Raw genomic sequence first — 14,457 nt, forward strand, 5'->3', positions numbered from 1 at the left:
GCGCTGCACGCAATGTCAACGACACAGAAATATTATTCACGCTTCGGCCGAGGAATTGCATAACATTAGTGCTCCTTGGCCGTTTGCATTATGGGAAATGGACATCCTCGGCCCATTCCCCCTCGCCAAAGGACAATGTAAGTTTTTGTTGGTAGCCATCGACTACTTTACGAAATGGATTGAGGCTGAACCACTAGCTACAATTACGGCCGGCATGGTCCAGAAGTTCTTGTGGAAGAACATCGTCACGCGCTTTGGCATACCGTACGCCATTGTGACAAACAATGGTCTTCAATTCACAAATCAAAAGTTGAACAAATTCATCCAAGACTTGGGTATCCGACATCGATTCACATCGGTCGAACACCTCCAATCAAATGGACAGGTTAAGGCTACGAGCAAGGTCATCCTAACAGAATTGAAGAAGCGTTTGGGAGATTCCAAGGGCACCTGGGCCGAGGAACTGATATAAGTCTTGTGGGCTTACAGATGTACGCCTCAATCTACAACAAAGGAAACCCCGTTCCGATTGACATACCGCACAGATGCCTTGATCCCGGTTGAAGTTGGTGAGCCCTCCTTTCGCCGATTACATTTTGACGAGGCATGTAACGACTCATCCCTTCGGGTAGAAATTGATGTCATAGATGAAGTCCGTGACAAGGCGCGTATCGTAGCAGAAGCATGCAAATAAAGGATGACCAGGCGATTCAACCTAGTATGGCGTGTTCAAGGATCGGCCAGGCGAAACCTGCGAGAAGGTAAACTGGCAACCAACTGGGACGGCCCATTCAAAATCCGTCACTCTCTCAATAACGATGCTTACAAGCTTGAGGAGCTTTCGGGAAAGGTCATTCCAAGAACTTGGAACTCAACCCACTTGAAGGCTTATTTTAGTTAGCAACGTTTCTTGTAATTACCAAATCAATGTATATATGCAGAGTGCACTCTTTTCCTTGATCGGTCTTTTTTCCCCTTATAAAAATGTGAAAAGGGGTTTTGGCCGACAAGGTTTTTAACGAGGCACTAATCAATGAAGTATCGATCAATTTTCTCCCACTCTTTTACTCTTCGTCACTTATCACTTGTGTAAACATAAAAGGCTTCCCTCCCGAGTTAATCAACTCGGCCAAGGATGTGCGTTCAGAATTCGTACACAGAGGCTTCCCTCCCGAGTGACCCCACTCGGCCAAGGATGTGCCTTCGGAAAATCGTACAAAAAGGCTTCCCTCCCGAGTGACCCCACTCGGCCAAGGACGTGCCTTCAGAATTCGTACAAAGAGGTTTCCCTCCCGAGTGACCCCACACGGCCAAGGATGTGCCTTCGGAAAATCGTACAAAAAAGCTTCCCTCCCGAATGACCCCACACGGCTAAGGATGTGCCTTCGGAAAATTGTACAAAAAGGCTTCCCTCCCGAGTTGATCAACTCGGCCAAGGATGTGCCTTCGGAATTCGTACACAGAGGCTTCCCACCCGAGTGACCCCACTCGGCCAAGGACGTGCCTTCGGAAAATCATACAAAAAGGCTTCCCTCCCGAGTGACCCCACTCGGCCAAGGATGTGCCTTCGAAAAATCGTACAAAAAGGCTTCCCTCCCGAGTGACCTCACTTGGCCAAGGACGTGCCTTTGGAATTCGTACAAAGAGGCTTCCCTCCCGAGTGACCCCACTTGACCAAGGATGTACCTTCAGAAAATTGTACAAAAAGGCTTCCCTCCCGAGTTGATCAACTCGGCCAAGGATGTGCCTTCGGAATTCATACACAGAGGATTCCCTCCCGAGTGACCCCACTCGGCCAAGGATGTGCCTTTGGAGAATCGTACAAAAAGGCTTCCCTCTCGAGTTGATTAACTCGGCCAAGGATGTGCCTTTGGAAAATGGCTACATACCAAATGAGGCTACTCGGTTTTCACTCGAAAAAGAAACATGTTGAACGAGATCATTCGGTCTTCTCTCTAAAAGGAAGCATTGTCGAACACGTGAATTCGGTTTGCCTTTGAAAATAGGGCATACCAAACAAGGCTACTCGGTTTTCACTCGTAAAGTGTACATTGCCGAACGAGATCATTCGTCCTTCTCCCTAAAAGGAAGCATTGTCGAACACGTGCATTCGGTTTGCCTTTGAAAACAAGGCATACCGAACAAGGCTACTCGATTTTCACTCGTAAAATGTACATTGCCGAACGATCTCTCTCGGTTTTCACTTGAAAGATGTGCAATACCGAACGAGATCACTCGGTTTGTGTTCGAGAAAGAGGCATACCAAACGAGGCTACTCGATTTTCACTCGAAAAAGAAACATTGCCGAACTACTCACTCAGTCCTCACTCAAAGGAACTACCAAACGAGTTCATTCGGTTTTTACACAACGTACTTAAGTATGCATTACTTAATGATAAAAACATTCATACAATCATTCAATCAAAGTTATCAAGTTCATCTGTTAGTAAGAATACTCCGATTAACAAAAAGATATTTCATTACGAAAAGCAATGGCTCTATCGACCCCTACAACAAAAAACCCTATTGGTAAACACTGAAACAAACTAGTTTAAACAACCCTAAAATGTCTTCAAACGAAAAGCTAATCCTCAGGATTACCGACAGGACCCTCGCGCACCTCAGAACCATCATTCACCTCCCGTTCGGAAGTTGGTTGCTCTTGTTCGTTTTCAGCATCGTCGTCAAATGCAATCTGAGTGTCCTCCTTGGTTTGGGGGGCAGCACTCGGTTCAGTGCTATCAAGTTGCGCTCCCTCGGGCATCTCCCCGAATGACATGAAAGACCCCTGATAAAAATCGCAGGTCATGTCAAATTTGAAGTCTTCCCGGAACTGGCCGAAATGTTTAGCCTGCCGAACAGCGTGTTGGAACCCGGCTTCATGCTGAGTGACAATTTTTTCTTTTGCCTGCTCCTTTAGACGGTTGTACTCACCCCGAGCTTCCTCCATTCGGCGACGCTCTTCATTCGCCGCCTTCTAAAGGTCCAGACGAAGTGTGTCATTTTTCTGCCTCAGCGTGTCCAGCTCGGCAGCAAGGTCCCGATTCTTAGCTGTGACCTCTTGAGTAGCCGAAAGGGCTTCGGCCGTAGCCTTGTCGGCTTCTTCGACTCTTTGTCTCAGGCGCATTACCTCGCTGATAGGTTCCATCGCCAGATGGTGGGCGAGAGCCAAAGAACGTGCTTGCACCTCGCAGAAATACTTCCATTTGGTTATGATATCCAAATTGGCCAAGAATTCCTGCCCATGGGCCGACACGACATCGGGCCGAATAAGTGTATGGCCAATACATCATCACCTAGAAAGGCACGAGACATTAGAGTAGGAGGCACCACAATCACCGTCCGATTTGGCAATGTCTCGTCCACATGCTTCGCCTTTTTCGGCTGCTCTTGTCGCTCCTCAGGGCCTTTTCTTTTTTGACCCTCTCTCTCGGCCTCCTTTCCCTTTTTTCCCCTTCGCTTCTTACGTTCCAGGGAAGGGGGCACTCGGTCATCTTTTTCGGGTCGGGGAGTGCGTGTAATGTTTGAAGTACCAACACCCCCGGATTGTTTGACTTGCTTTACTCGTTCGGCAAGCAAGTTCCGGATGTTGAACTCGTCGGCACCACTAGAAACCATGATTCCTGCAAAAGTGATTAAGTAAACATCAATAGGAATTTAGCCAACGGCCGAAACAAGACAGATAACATACCTATCAGGTCGTTCTCCCATTGGGGAGATTCAACCAAGTTAATCAAAGATCGGGTCGGCAAACGCTAAGGAAGACGGAGTAATAACTTTAAGTCCTTCCGCTCTTCGGCCAAAAGCATCTTCTTCGGCACCACATTGTACGGCCGAGGGGTATGTGTCCAGTACAAAGGAAACAAACTCCTATCATCCTCGTTAAAGAAAAAATGTCGTCCATTCGGGCGGATGGTCACTCGAAAAAATCCAGCCTTAAAATTCTTGTACGATTAAGTAAAGCTATCCAGTAGCTGCCGATCCCCTACTCGGCTTAATGACAACCACTTGGCTAACGTCGAGGGCCTAGACGAGTAAAAATAGAGAAAAAGAAGTGGTGATGGCTTAATATAAAGGCATCGGCATAGATGTTTGAAACCTTGTAATTGGGCCCAGCTGTTCGGATGTAGTTGAGTCGGGGCAACATTTAAAACCCTCAACACTCCCATCGTGAACTCGTCAAAGGGCAATTTCACTTTGAGATCCCGAACAAGGCAGTCATATATGTAGAATGACTCCATTTTCGCGACATGTTGGTCGAGGCAGACGGTATCGGGGTTCGGAAAGGCATTGTTTCGGCACGACCGAACCCCGATCGGGTACAGATCCTCCTTAGCATTGAAAGTTAAGTAGTTAGTATACTCCAAGAGGTTGGTGATCATAGTCGTGTCTTGGTAGCGTGAATAGTATGATGTCACCTCTCCATTCACCCATTCATAGCCAGGTACCTCGGACGACCCATATCGTTGTTGATTTGACACACGCCTTGTTTTGGGTTGAACCTCGGGACTCCCACTGGTGGAAGCATCCCCTGATGTTGCACCCTCGTCGGACCTCTCAGCATGCACTGGGGACTGGATTATGCTTGGACGACTGGAATCACTGGACGATGACCCCTCGGACGATGATGACTGAGAGCTATTAGCCGAAGAGATTTCGGGAACGTCCGACATGATAACAAATACTTACCAAGGTTTGCAGAACGTAAATAAAATCACTCGACACACTTGATTCGGTCTCACAGTTGTTCGGCTGACACACCTCGGCTGAAAGCAATACGTGTGAAAGGCCCTACCACTCATAACTATATATAGCCAAGGAAAAAGGCAGGAAAATTTAAATTTTGAAAAATATAACCGTCCGATTTTCAAGATCTAACAGTTAGGATTATGAAAATCGTTCACCTTACCCTTAGCCAACAACCTCCATTTACCCTTGAAGAGGGCTCGCCCTTCTCCAAGGCTGGGGGGCAAGTGTACGGGTAGAGGCTATCGGCCACCGCATAGCCGAAACCCTAACGACCACCGAATGGCCAAATCTGGTGGCCGACACCCAATCAGCCACCAGGATCGACCTACACTCAAGTATTACCCTTAATCAATAATTAAGGGTTAATTACACTGATAAATTGATTAGGGCGTATTACCTAATATGGTACGCATGTTGCAGGGCCCATGGAGATCAGGGCCCATAAATGTCAATATAAATAGCTCATGTCACGAGGTAACGTCACTATTCATTAATTACTATCGATATCTATGCTTATCCTGACTTGAGCGTCGGAGTGCCTTTTACAGGTACCCTCCCTTTCACCAGAATATTCAATTGGAGCTCTCGTTCGACCTTTTGAGTACGAGAAGATTGTTAGTGTGCCCTTCAGACAGGTACAATTACCATTCTTTAAAATTTTATTTCCAAATGTCATCCATGAAACATATACTAAATTAATAATCTATAATATTTTTAATATATAAATATTTTGGTGAATTGGACTCGAGAGCATCAAAGTCAGGATAAGTATTAAAGTTTTATGAATATTTATAGATGTATTAATAAATTACCCATCAATAAAATCCTTTCATTAGTAAGAATCAAACCTATATCCTTTTGGAATATAAGTATTTTCCTTATCAACTAAAAAAATTCTTTTACCAATCAAAGATTAATTTTATATTTACGAGACATAGTTTTTATTTTCCAAATATTATTCTAACACTAACCTAAATCAATCATGTAAGTACCAACCCAATGTTTAAAACATTTTTTATATAGAAAACACAAAATACATTTGAAAGCAAGTAAAAATATTAATAAGTATATATTCAACATTATTCCATGATTAATTAACACCCTAAATTACTAGCTAGTTAACGATATATGCTCCTATGGTAACAGATGGCGTCGATAATGACGCAGCTTTAGACAAGTCGTGTCCGTTTTCCCTTCGCTTCCGGATCATGTTATGGCGCTTACTCGAAACCTTGAACAGTAACAGTGGCATATGTTTCAGCATGTTATATCAATTATCATATTATAATGTTTCTACTTAGGTACAGAGTGCGTGGTTGGTGCGTGCCACTATCTGAACTCATAATTTTTAAGATTTCCAACTACTGTTTTCATCCATCATCACGCCATCATACACGCAGAAAAAAATTAAAATAAGAAAGGTAGCTACGCCATTTGCATATGCTTGCGACAGCACCATATCTGATTATTCAAGTTTGTGAATGGAATATAAAGTTGTCATTTGTCAAACTATGATGTAGCCTACAGGTTTGAGTAACATATATACAGTGAAATAACTTTGTTTTCAAGTACGAAACATAAGTTTTTTCAAAAGAGTCACACACGTATATATATATTTATTGCATCTTAATTCAAAATGACTTGCATGGACTGTCTATCTTCACGTCCAGAATATTCAAAAAAACAAATCTTATTAATCGCATCTTAATCTTTAACTCTAATTAGAAATCTATGTTGATCTATCCATGTTGTGATCTTGTGACAATAGGTTTCAAAAAATTTATAATGGTAAATATAAATTCCCCACTTACGGTAAATAGTCATTGACACATATTTAACAAGTTATTGAGTCAAGTGAGTAATCAATAAGGATGATAATGATCTGAAAGATAAAAATCTGATCCGTAACCATTTAAGGATCTGTGAATTTTATAAATATTTTCAGATATTTATAAATATTTATAAATTATTTTAAAAATTAAAAAGTATTATAAATAATTTTAAATTTATATTTAATGTTAAGTAGTCATTGAAACATATTTAACAAGTCATCTGAGCCAAGTGAGTAATCACTAGAGATAGTAATGAGCCGTTATATAAAAATTTGTCTCGTATTTGTTTCATATTCACGTAAGTATTCGTGAATTTTATAAATATCCATGGGTATCCATGGATATTTATAAATTATTTTAAAATTTTAAAAAAAATATACTTAAATATATTTTTAGTCCATCAAATTTATTTTTGGTCCTTCAAATTTAAAACTGTTATTTTTAGCTCTTATAATTTTTAAAAATCTTGTTTTAGCCCTTCAGGTGATTAATAACATATCTAAAAATAATAAATTAAAACGATTATGCAATATCAACTATATTTAATTTAATGTTTTCACTAATATGGACACTAATAAGTAAATTTTATGCAATTATATTTGATATATTTCTTTAAAAAATTTGAATATAAGGACTAAAATAAGATTTTTTGAAATTACAGGAACTAAAAATAACAATTTTAAATTTGAGGGACCAAAAAAATTTACTCTAAAGGGGGTGTATTGGATTAGGATTTTAAAGGACTTTTTTAGTTAAAAAAAATCTTGCAGATTTTAAAAGACTTTGCAGGATTTTTATGACTTTTAAGATTTTGTAGGATTCTACAAGACTTAAAATCAGGATTTTAATGGATTCTGCAAGACTTTTAAATAAGGATTTTAATGAATTCTGTGAAATTTTGTAGAATTTTCGTGAATTTTTGACATTTGATAAGATTTCAAAAAAAAAATCATACATTCAAATTTAAAAAGAGTCAAAGAAAAAAATAATAAAAAATAACAATGTCTAGATAAATAATAATAATAATAATTCTCCATAATATCCTATCCTCTTAAATAACATTCATTCACATATCCATAGCTATACTAGTCCTCCAAGCATTAACGTCTTCTCGCTCTTGCTCCTGGGTTTGAATAATAGGCTCAAAAGTATAATCTTCATTAACCGATAACGTTGAAGATGAAGGTTCATCCACTGCTTCAATTGGAAATTCATCCGAACGACATTTTTTACGTAGAAAGTTATGTAGTGCTGCAAATACTAATACAAGTTCTACTTGTGTCTTAAATAAAAATGGAGGTGCTGACTTAAAAATTGTGAACCTTGATTTAAAAATACCAAATATTCTCTCGATCACATTCCTTAAAGACGCATGACGAAGATTGAACAATTCTTTCTCATTTTCAGATTCATTATCCTGATCTGCAAAATCTTGTAGATGATATACACCTCGAAATGGAACTAAAAATTGGCGTTGATCAGGAAATCCACAATCCACCAAAAAATATTTACCTAATTAATTACATATGCAATATATATAATATTAGATACTGCAATGTCTTATGTTAATTTTCTTTTTTTAAAATATAAAAAAAAATCCTAATTTCACAATATAAAAATAAAAAGAAAAATTCATAGTAAAAAATATATATTATAGATTATGATATCAATTTCATCTTTCACCTTTTCCTTTTTTTGACTGTGTTATAAAAAAAATTACCACTTAAAAGTTGAAATTTCAAGCATTTTTTTGTGTTATATAAAGGAACAAATTCAACTACATAGAATAAAATAAAGCAAGGCAATTAAAGAGAACAAACAGAAAAATAGAGCAAGTCAATGACACTATCATTTACATATCAGAGTTTCATAAAATAGGGGAATGGAATAGGAACAGTACTACAATATTATATATGAGCAATGAAGTGCAGTATTATTAGCAGAAAAAAAAATGGAGAAGCCAGGAGCATAGGAAAAAAAAAGATGAAAAACTCACTTGAAAATTCTTGAAACACTTGAAAAGTCACTTCAAACAATCTTTCAAAATCCGATGGGTTTGGATGAGATTATTTTATGAATTTGGTATTTATAGATAACACTAAAAAGTCCTTCAAAATCCCTCTCACACAACAATCCTTTAAAATCCTTATATTTTTGAATACCAATGGATTGTTTTTAAGTTGTAAAAAATCTCAAATGAATACCAATGAATTTTAATGGACTCTTTAAAAAATCTTGAAAATCCAGATTGAATACCACTGGATTTTTTTTAAGTGACATAAAATCCTGATTGAATACCAATGAACTTTTTTACTCAAAAAAAGTCTTTTAAAATCCTACAAAATCCTAAACCAATACACCCCCTAAATTTAAGGGATTAAAAACATATTTAAGCCAAAAAATTATTATAAATAATTTAAAACTTATATTTGATAAGTATATTGAAATATTAAAGATAAATAATTGATAATAATTTTTGAATTTGTAATTAATGATAATTTTTTAAATATTAAAAATAATATAAAAATATAAAATAAAAGTATAAATATTTAAATAATATTATTTATTAAATATCTATAGATTTTATTTAAGTAATATTAAGCATGATGGATTTTATTTATAGATATATGTGGATACGAATATTTTTACCACCCCTAATAATCAATATGATTAGTCAAGTCACTGGTCAATACTATTTATGTTAGAGAATCTATTTTATAAATCAAATCACCTAAGTTTAGTAAACCTCCTCTAGTCGACTAAGTTTAATTGAGCTTTTTAATAAGCTTAGAAAAGATGGTCTCTGATAATCAACTTGGCAATGTTAGTGTTACAAATCCTAACAGTACAAAAATGATTATGTTTTTTTTTTTTTTTGAAGTAATAAAATAGTGGGGTAATTAACAAGTCACTTGAGCCAAGTGAGTAATCAGTATGATAATGACCCGACTGATAAAATATCCACGTGTATATCTGTAAATTTTATAAATATTTGTAAATATTTATAAATTATTTTAAAAATTAAAAAAGTATTATAAATAACTTTATATTTATATATAATATTAAGTATATTAAAATATTAAAAGATAAATAATTAATATTAATTTTTAAACTTGTAATTAATAATAATTTTTTTTAAAATATTAAAAATAATATAAAAAATATAAGATAAAAATAAATATTTAAGTAATATTATTTAATGGATACTTGTAAGTATTTATACCCATCCACACCATTTATAAATAGATAAAAAAAATACTTATATTTATTACTCGTGAATATCTATTTAAATTATATTATCCATAATAAATTTTATCCACATCTATCCATAAATATAAATATTTTTGTCATCTTTAATAATCAGTATATAATTGATTAGCCAAGCACTAGTCAATATTATTTATGATAAAGAATCTATTTTACAAATCAAATCAACTAAGTTTATTAAGGCTCCTCTAGTTTATTCGACTAAGTTTAATTGAACTTTTTTTAATAAGCTTAAAAAAGTTGGTCTCTCATAATCAATTTGACGAAGTTAATTACAAATCCTAACAGTACAAAAATGATTATACTTTTTTTTAAGTAATAAAATAGTGATTCCCATTATTTTTCTCCCTAATGTGAATATTTAATATTAGCCTAGCTTTTTAGCCACAAAATAACAGGGCCTCAATAATGTGTCTATGATGATAGTTCATATGGTCCCGTATATGTACATGAAGTGGACATTCCTGAATGGAGACTAGACGTGATCAGCATATATATTGTCCATAATAAATCGAAGGGCAAAAAAGAACTATATGAGAATAATGGGACATTCAAATTAATTAGGAGGGGCACATAAAATTATATACGCAGGTACAATTTAAAGTACTATAAATTATATTGCTCTATAGTTGGGGATTTTAACACGGTGAGAAGACAAGATGAGAGAAAAGGGGTGAATGATGAATACGGTGTACGGGATATGGAGGAATTCAACTCGTTTATAAGAGATATGAAGTTAATTGATATACCACTAGTTGGGAAGCGATATACTTGGTTTAAAGGTGATGGTTCTATGATGAGTAGGTTGGATAGGGTGTTAGTCTCAGAAAGTTGGAGTGCTCACTGGGGTGCTGGATATGTGGAGGTCATCCCACGTGATGTATCTGATCATTCTCCATTGATTTTGAAACATAAGGTACTAAACTGGGGACCTAAACCGTTTCGTTTTAATAATTGTTGGCTTTCACATAGTGGTATTGAGGATGTGGTTAGGTCTGCATGGGAGAAACAGGTCTCAGGTATATGGGCCGCCCAGAGATTAAGAGGAAAGTTCTTGAATGTTAAAAATTCTCTAAAGAAGTGGAACGTCGAAGTCTTTGGTAATGTGGATACTAAGATAAAAAGTCTGACCAAGGAATTAAAGGAGCTGGATGCGAAGAACGAGGATTACTTTCTTACAAACTCAGAAAGGATTAGGCAAAAGGAGCTATTGGATGGTATTTGGTGTACTCGGAGGAATAAACTAAGCTTGTTAGCTCAAAAGGCGCGAGTTCAATGGGATAAATAGGGTGATTTAAATTCCAAATACTTTCATGCTTGTATCAGGGGAAGGCAGCGACGTAACCAGATTATTGCTTTGAAGATAGGTGAGCGAATGGTAGAGGAGGTTTATGAGATGAAAGAGGTTGTGAGGTCATATTTTGATGAGCATTTCAAAGCAAGGAGTTGGCTTAGACCACGATTGTCACTTGATGGTTTTCCTGTGCTATCCAATGCACAAAATGCAAGGTTGGTTGGTGACTTTACGGAGGAAGAAGTATGTTGTTTGATTAGGGAGAGCGATGGTGACAAAAGCCCAGGGCCTGATGGGTTTAATTTTGCTTTCTTGAAGAGAATTTGGCCTCTTATCAAGGTGGATGTGATGGATTTGCTTGCTGAGTTTCATACTTACTTGAAGATTCCAAAGGCTCTTTTGTCTTATTTTGTGGCTTTGGTCCCTAAGGTTCCCTGCCCTCAAGGTATGACTGATTTTCGTCCTATTTCGTTGCTTGGGTGCCTGTATAAAATTATTTCTAAGGTATTGGCGAATAGACTGCGTGGTATTCTTCCATCAATTATCTCAGAGAATCAGTCTGCATTCATTCCTGGTAGACATATGCTGGATAGTGTTTTAGTGGCCAATGAAGCTATTGATTATGCTCAGAAATATAAGAAGCCGATTTTTGTTATGAAGATTGATTATGAAAAGGCATATGACTCTGTGGAGTGGGATTACTTGTTGTATATGCTCAGAGGGTGTGGTTTTGATGAGAGATGGGTACGGTGGATGGAAGGTTGTGTATGTGGGGGTAGTCTATCAGCACTTGTAAATGGGAGTCCCACGGGGGAAGTAGCTATTGGTAGGGGATTAAAGCAGGGAGATCTATTAGCACCATCTTTGTTCCTAATTGCTGTAGAAGGTCTCAGATTGTTGATGACCAGGGCCTTAGATATGAATCTATTTAAGGGTTTACACTTGGGTGGTGAAGGTCCATTAATTTCTCTTTTGCAGTTTGCTGATGATACTCTGATAATTGGAGAAGCTACTATGCAGAATTTGTGGTGCTTAAAGGCCATATTGCGTTGTTTTGAGTTAATTTCAGGTATGAAAATTAACTTTCACAAGAGTAGTGTCATTGGTATTCACTCTGGGGTAGATTTTACTGAGTTGGCAGCTTCTTTCTTGCATTGTAAGGTGGGTCAACTACCGTTTAAGCATTTGGGATTACCTCTTGGTGCAAACCCTAAGAAGTTGGCTACTTGGAGACCAATACTGGATGGCTTACGTAACCGACTATCCTCTTGGAAGCATAGGTATTTGTCCATTGGGGGGAGGGTAACCTTAATCAATGCAGTTTTGAATGCAATGCCCATCCATTTTCTGTCATTTTTTAAAGCACCGAACTCGGTGATTAAGGAAATTGTGGCCATCCAACGTGGCTTCTTGTGGAGAGGTGTCAAAGATGGCTCAAAGATTCCTTGGGTAAAATGGGAAACGGTGTGTAAGTCAAAAATGAGGGTGGACTAGGAATCAAGGATGTCAGATTGTTCAATTTGGCACTATTAGGGAAATGGGTATGGAGGTGTATGCTCTATCCAAGTACGATGTGGGCTAAGGTTCTTCAAGGTAGGTATGAGCGCATTGAGTCCTTTTCTAAGACTTCAAATGTGGATAGGAGGGATTCTTGGTGGTGGAAGGATATAGTTTGGGTGCTTCAACAAGGAAATTTTTGGTTGGATGAAAAGATTGATCGTTGTATTGGTGATGGTACTTCGACCCGATTTTGGGAGGATAAGTGGATAGGTGGTTTACGCTTGTTGGATGTCTTTCCTCGTTTGTACTCCTTTGCCTTTGATCCATTGTCAATGGTGGGGCATAATGGAAATTGGGAGGGATCTACGTGGCTGTGGCAGGTTAAATGGAGAAGAGAACCTTTTGTCCATGAAGTAGGGAGTGTGAATTCCTTACTAGAAATGCTTCAGGGACTACAAATTTTCTCTTCTAAACAAGATCAATGGAGATGGATTTGTGATAAGGATGGTGTATTCTCAGTGAAAAGTGCGTACTCTTGGCTGCAACGCTCGCTGGGTGGAGAACTTTCATATTCCTCAGATTTTCATCTAGTCATAAAAAGTCTTTGGAAATGCAAGGCTTCGATCAAGTGCTTGGTGTTCTGTTGGCAGGTGTTCATGAATGCATTCCCTTGCAAATCATTGTTACAAGTACGTGGTGTGGAGTTGGAAAATAATCTATGCTCTCTTTGCTCTTTTTTTATCGAAGACCCTCTTCATCTCTTTCTAATGTGTCCAATGGCTTTTAATACTTGGTTATCTGTAGCTAAGTGGTTGGAGGTTGAGGTGGTCCTTCCAAATTCCCTAACTTCTCTCTATCTATATTGGACGAATCTTGGTATATATAAAAAATCCACGCAGTGTTTTAAAGTGGTTTGGGTGTCTGTAATATGGTCACTATGGCTTCATCGGAATGGTATAATCTTTCAGCAAGGTGTAATGGATTGTAAGGAAGTGTTGGACAACATTAAACTGCGGTCATGGAAGTGGATTAAAAGTTCTGTCCCTGGTTGTTCTTTTAGTTACTCTAGTTGGTATTTCAGCCCACGTTTGTGTATTTCATAATTTTACTTAGATTTTGAACTTTTCTGTAATGGGTTGGAGTACCCCTTGTACTCCTTATAATTAAAATCTTTTTGCTTATCAAAAAAAAAAATCTCTGGATTTAATTTCTAAATTTTCTGATGGGAGTTATAAAGTCTTTGACTTGCTTAATTATCATACTCTAATATATATGTATCACGTTCTTTCATTATCTTTTCCACGTTCTCTACAATTCCATCTCCCGTGCCTTCATCCGCAAATCAATGGCAACTAACAACTTTAACTAATAGATGCATTCATTTATATATTATATTTTCTTGAATAACAACTAGAATGGATTATGTGTACTATCCACCTAGAATACCGAGCGCCACATGATATCGGCCAACGTAGAGGTTCAGCATCCATTAGGCCACGCTCGACCGCGGGCTCATATCAACCTCATCTAAGAGAAAAAAACCTAATTTACATTGAGGTACGTGTATTATACATACGAGACATTCATATGGCCAAAGACTAATTTTAGCATCAGAGTCTCTTTTGTAGGTACTTATCCCATTTCGGAGCAGTCGACGTACCAAGCAAAAGGAGGTTCACCAATCTTGCCCAGTAAATCGTCCCTTCGACCGATCTCAGGTAAGAACAATATGTCATGAATAAAAATATCTATTAATTAAATTTAAAATTAATTAAAATATAGTTAATATTTAAATTAGTTTAAATAATTTAATTA

General features: G+C 37.2%; 1 protein-coding gene across 1 annotated transcript; it reads left to right on the top strand.

Annotated features, from left to right (window-relative positions):
- The first annotated feature begins 12,713 nt into the window (after positions 1–12,713).
- On the top strand, positions 12,714–13,745 carry LOC145950470 (uncharacterized). Its single transcript, XM_083061561.1, has 3 exons — positions 12,714–13,167; positions 13,260–13,331; positions 13,447–13,745. Exons 1-3 carry the CDS (start codon positions 12,714–12,716, stop codon positions 13,743–13,745), a joined length of 825 nt encoding a protein of 274 aa, XP_082917687.1.
- Positions 13,746–14,457: the final 712 nt, after the last annotated feature.

Source organism: Cajanus cajan, chromosome 8, assembly GCF_000230855.2.
Source record: "Cajanus cajan strain Asha chromosome 8, NIPB_CcT2T_4, whole genome shotgun sequence".
NCBI classification, from domain to species: Eukaryota; Viridiplantae; Streptophyta; class Magnoliopsida; order Fabales; family Fabaceae; genus Cajanus; species Cajanus cajan.

What these genes read in the sequence shown, in the direction of transcription:
- LOC145950470 (XM_083061561.1), top strand. Translation starts at nt 12,714, where the DNA reads ATGTGGGCTAAGGTTCTTCAAGGTAGGTATGAGCGCATTGAGTCCTTT. An exon ending in TGGTGTATTCTCAGTGAAAA is followed by an intron (nt 13,168 to 13,259) that starts GTGCGTACTCTT and finishes TGGAAATGCAAG; the next exon opens with GCTTCGATCAAGTGCTTGGT. An exon ending in CTTGCAAATCATTGTTACAA is followed by an intron (nt 13,332 to 13,446) that starts GTACGTGGTGTG and finishes GGTTATCTGTAG; the next exon opens with CTAAGTGGTTGGAGGTTGAG.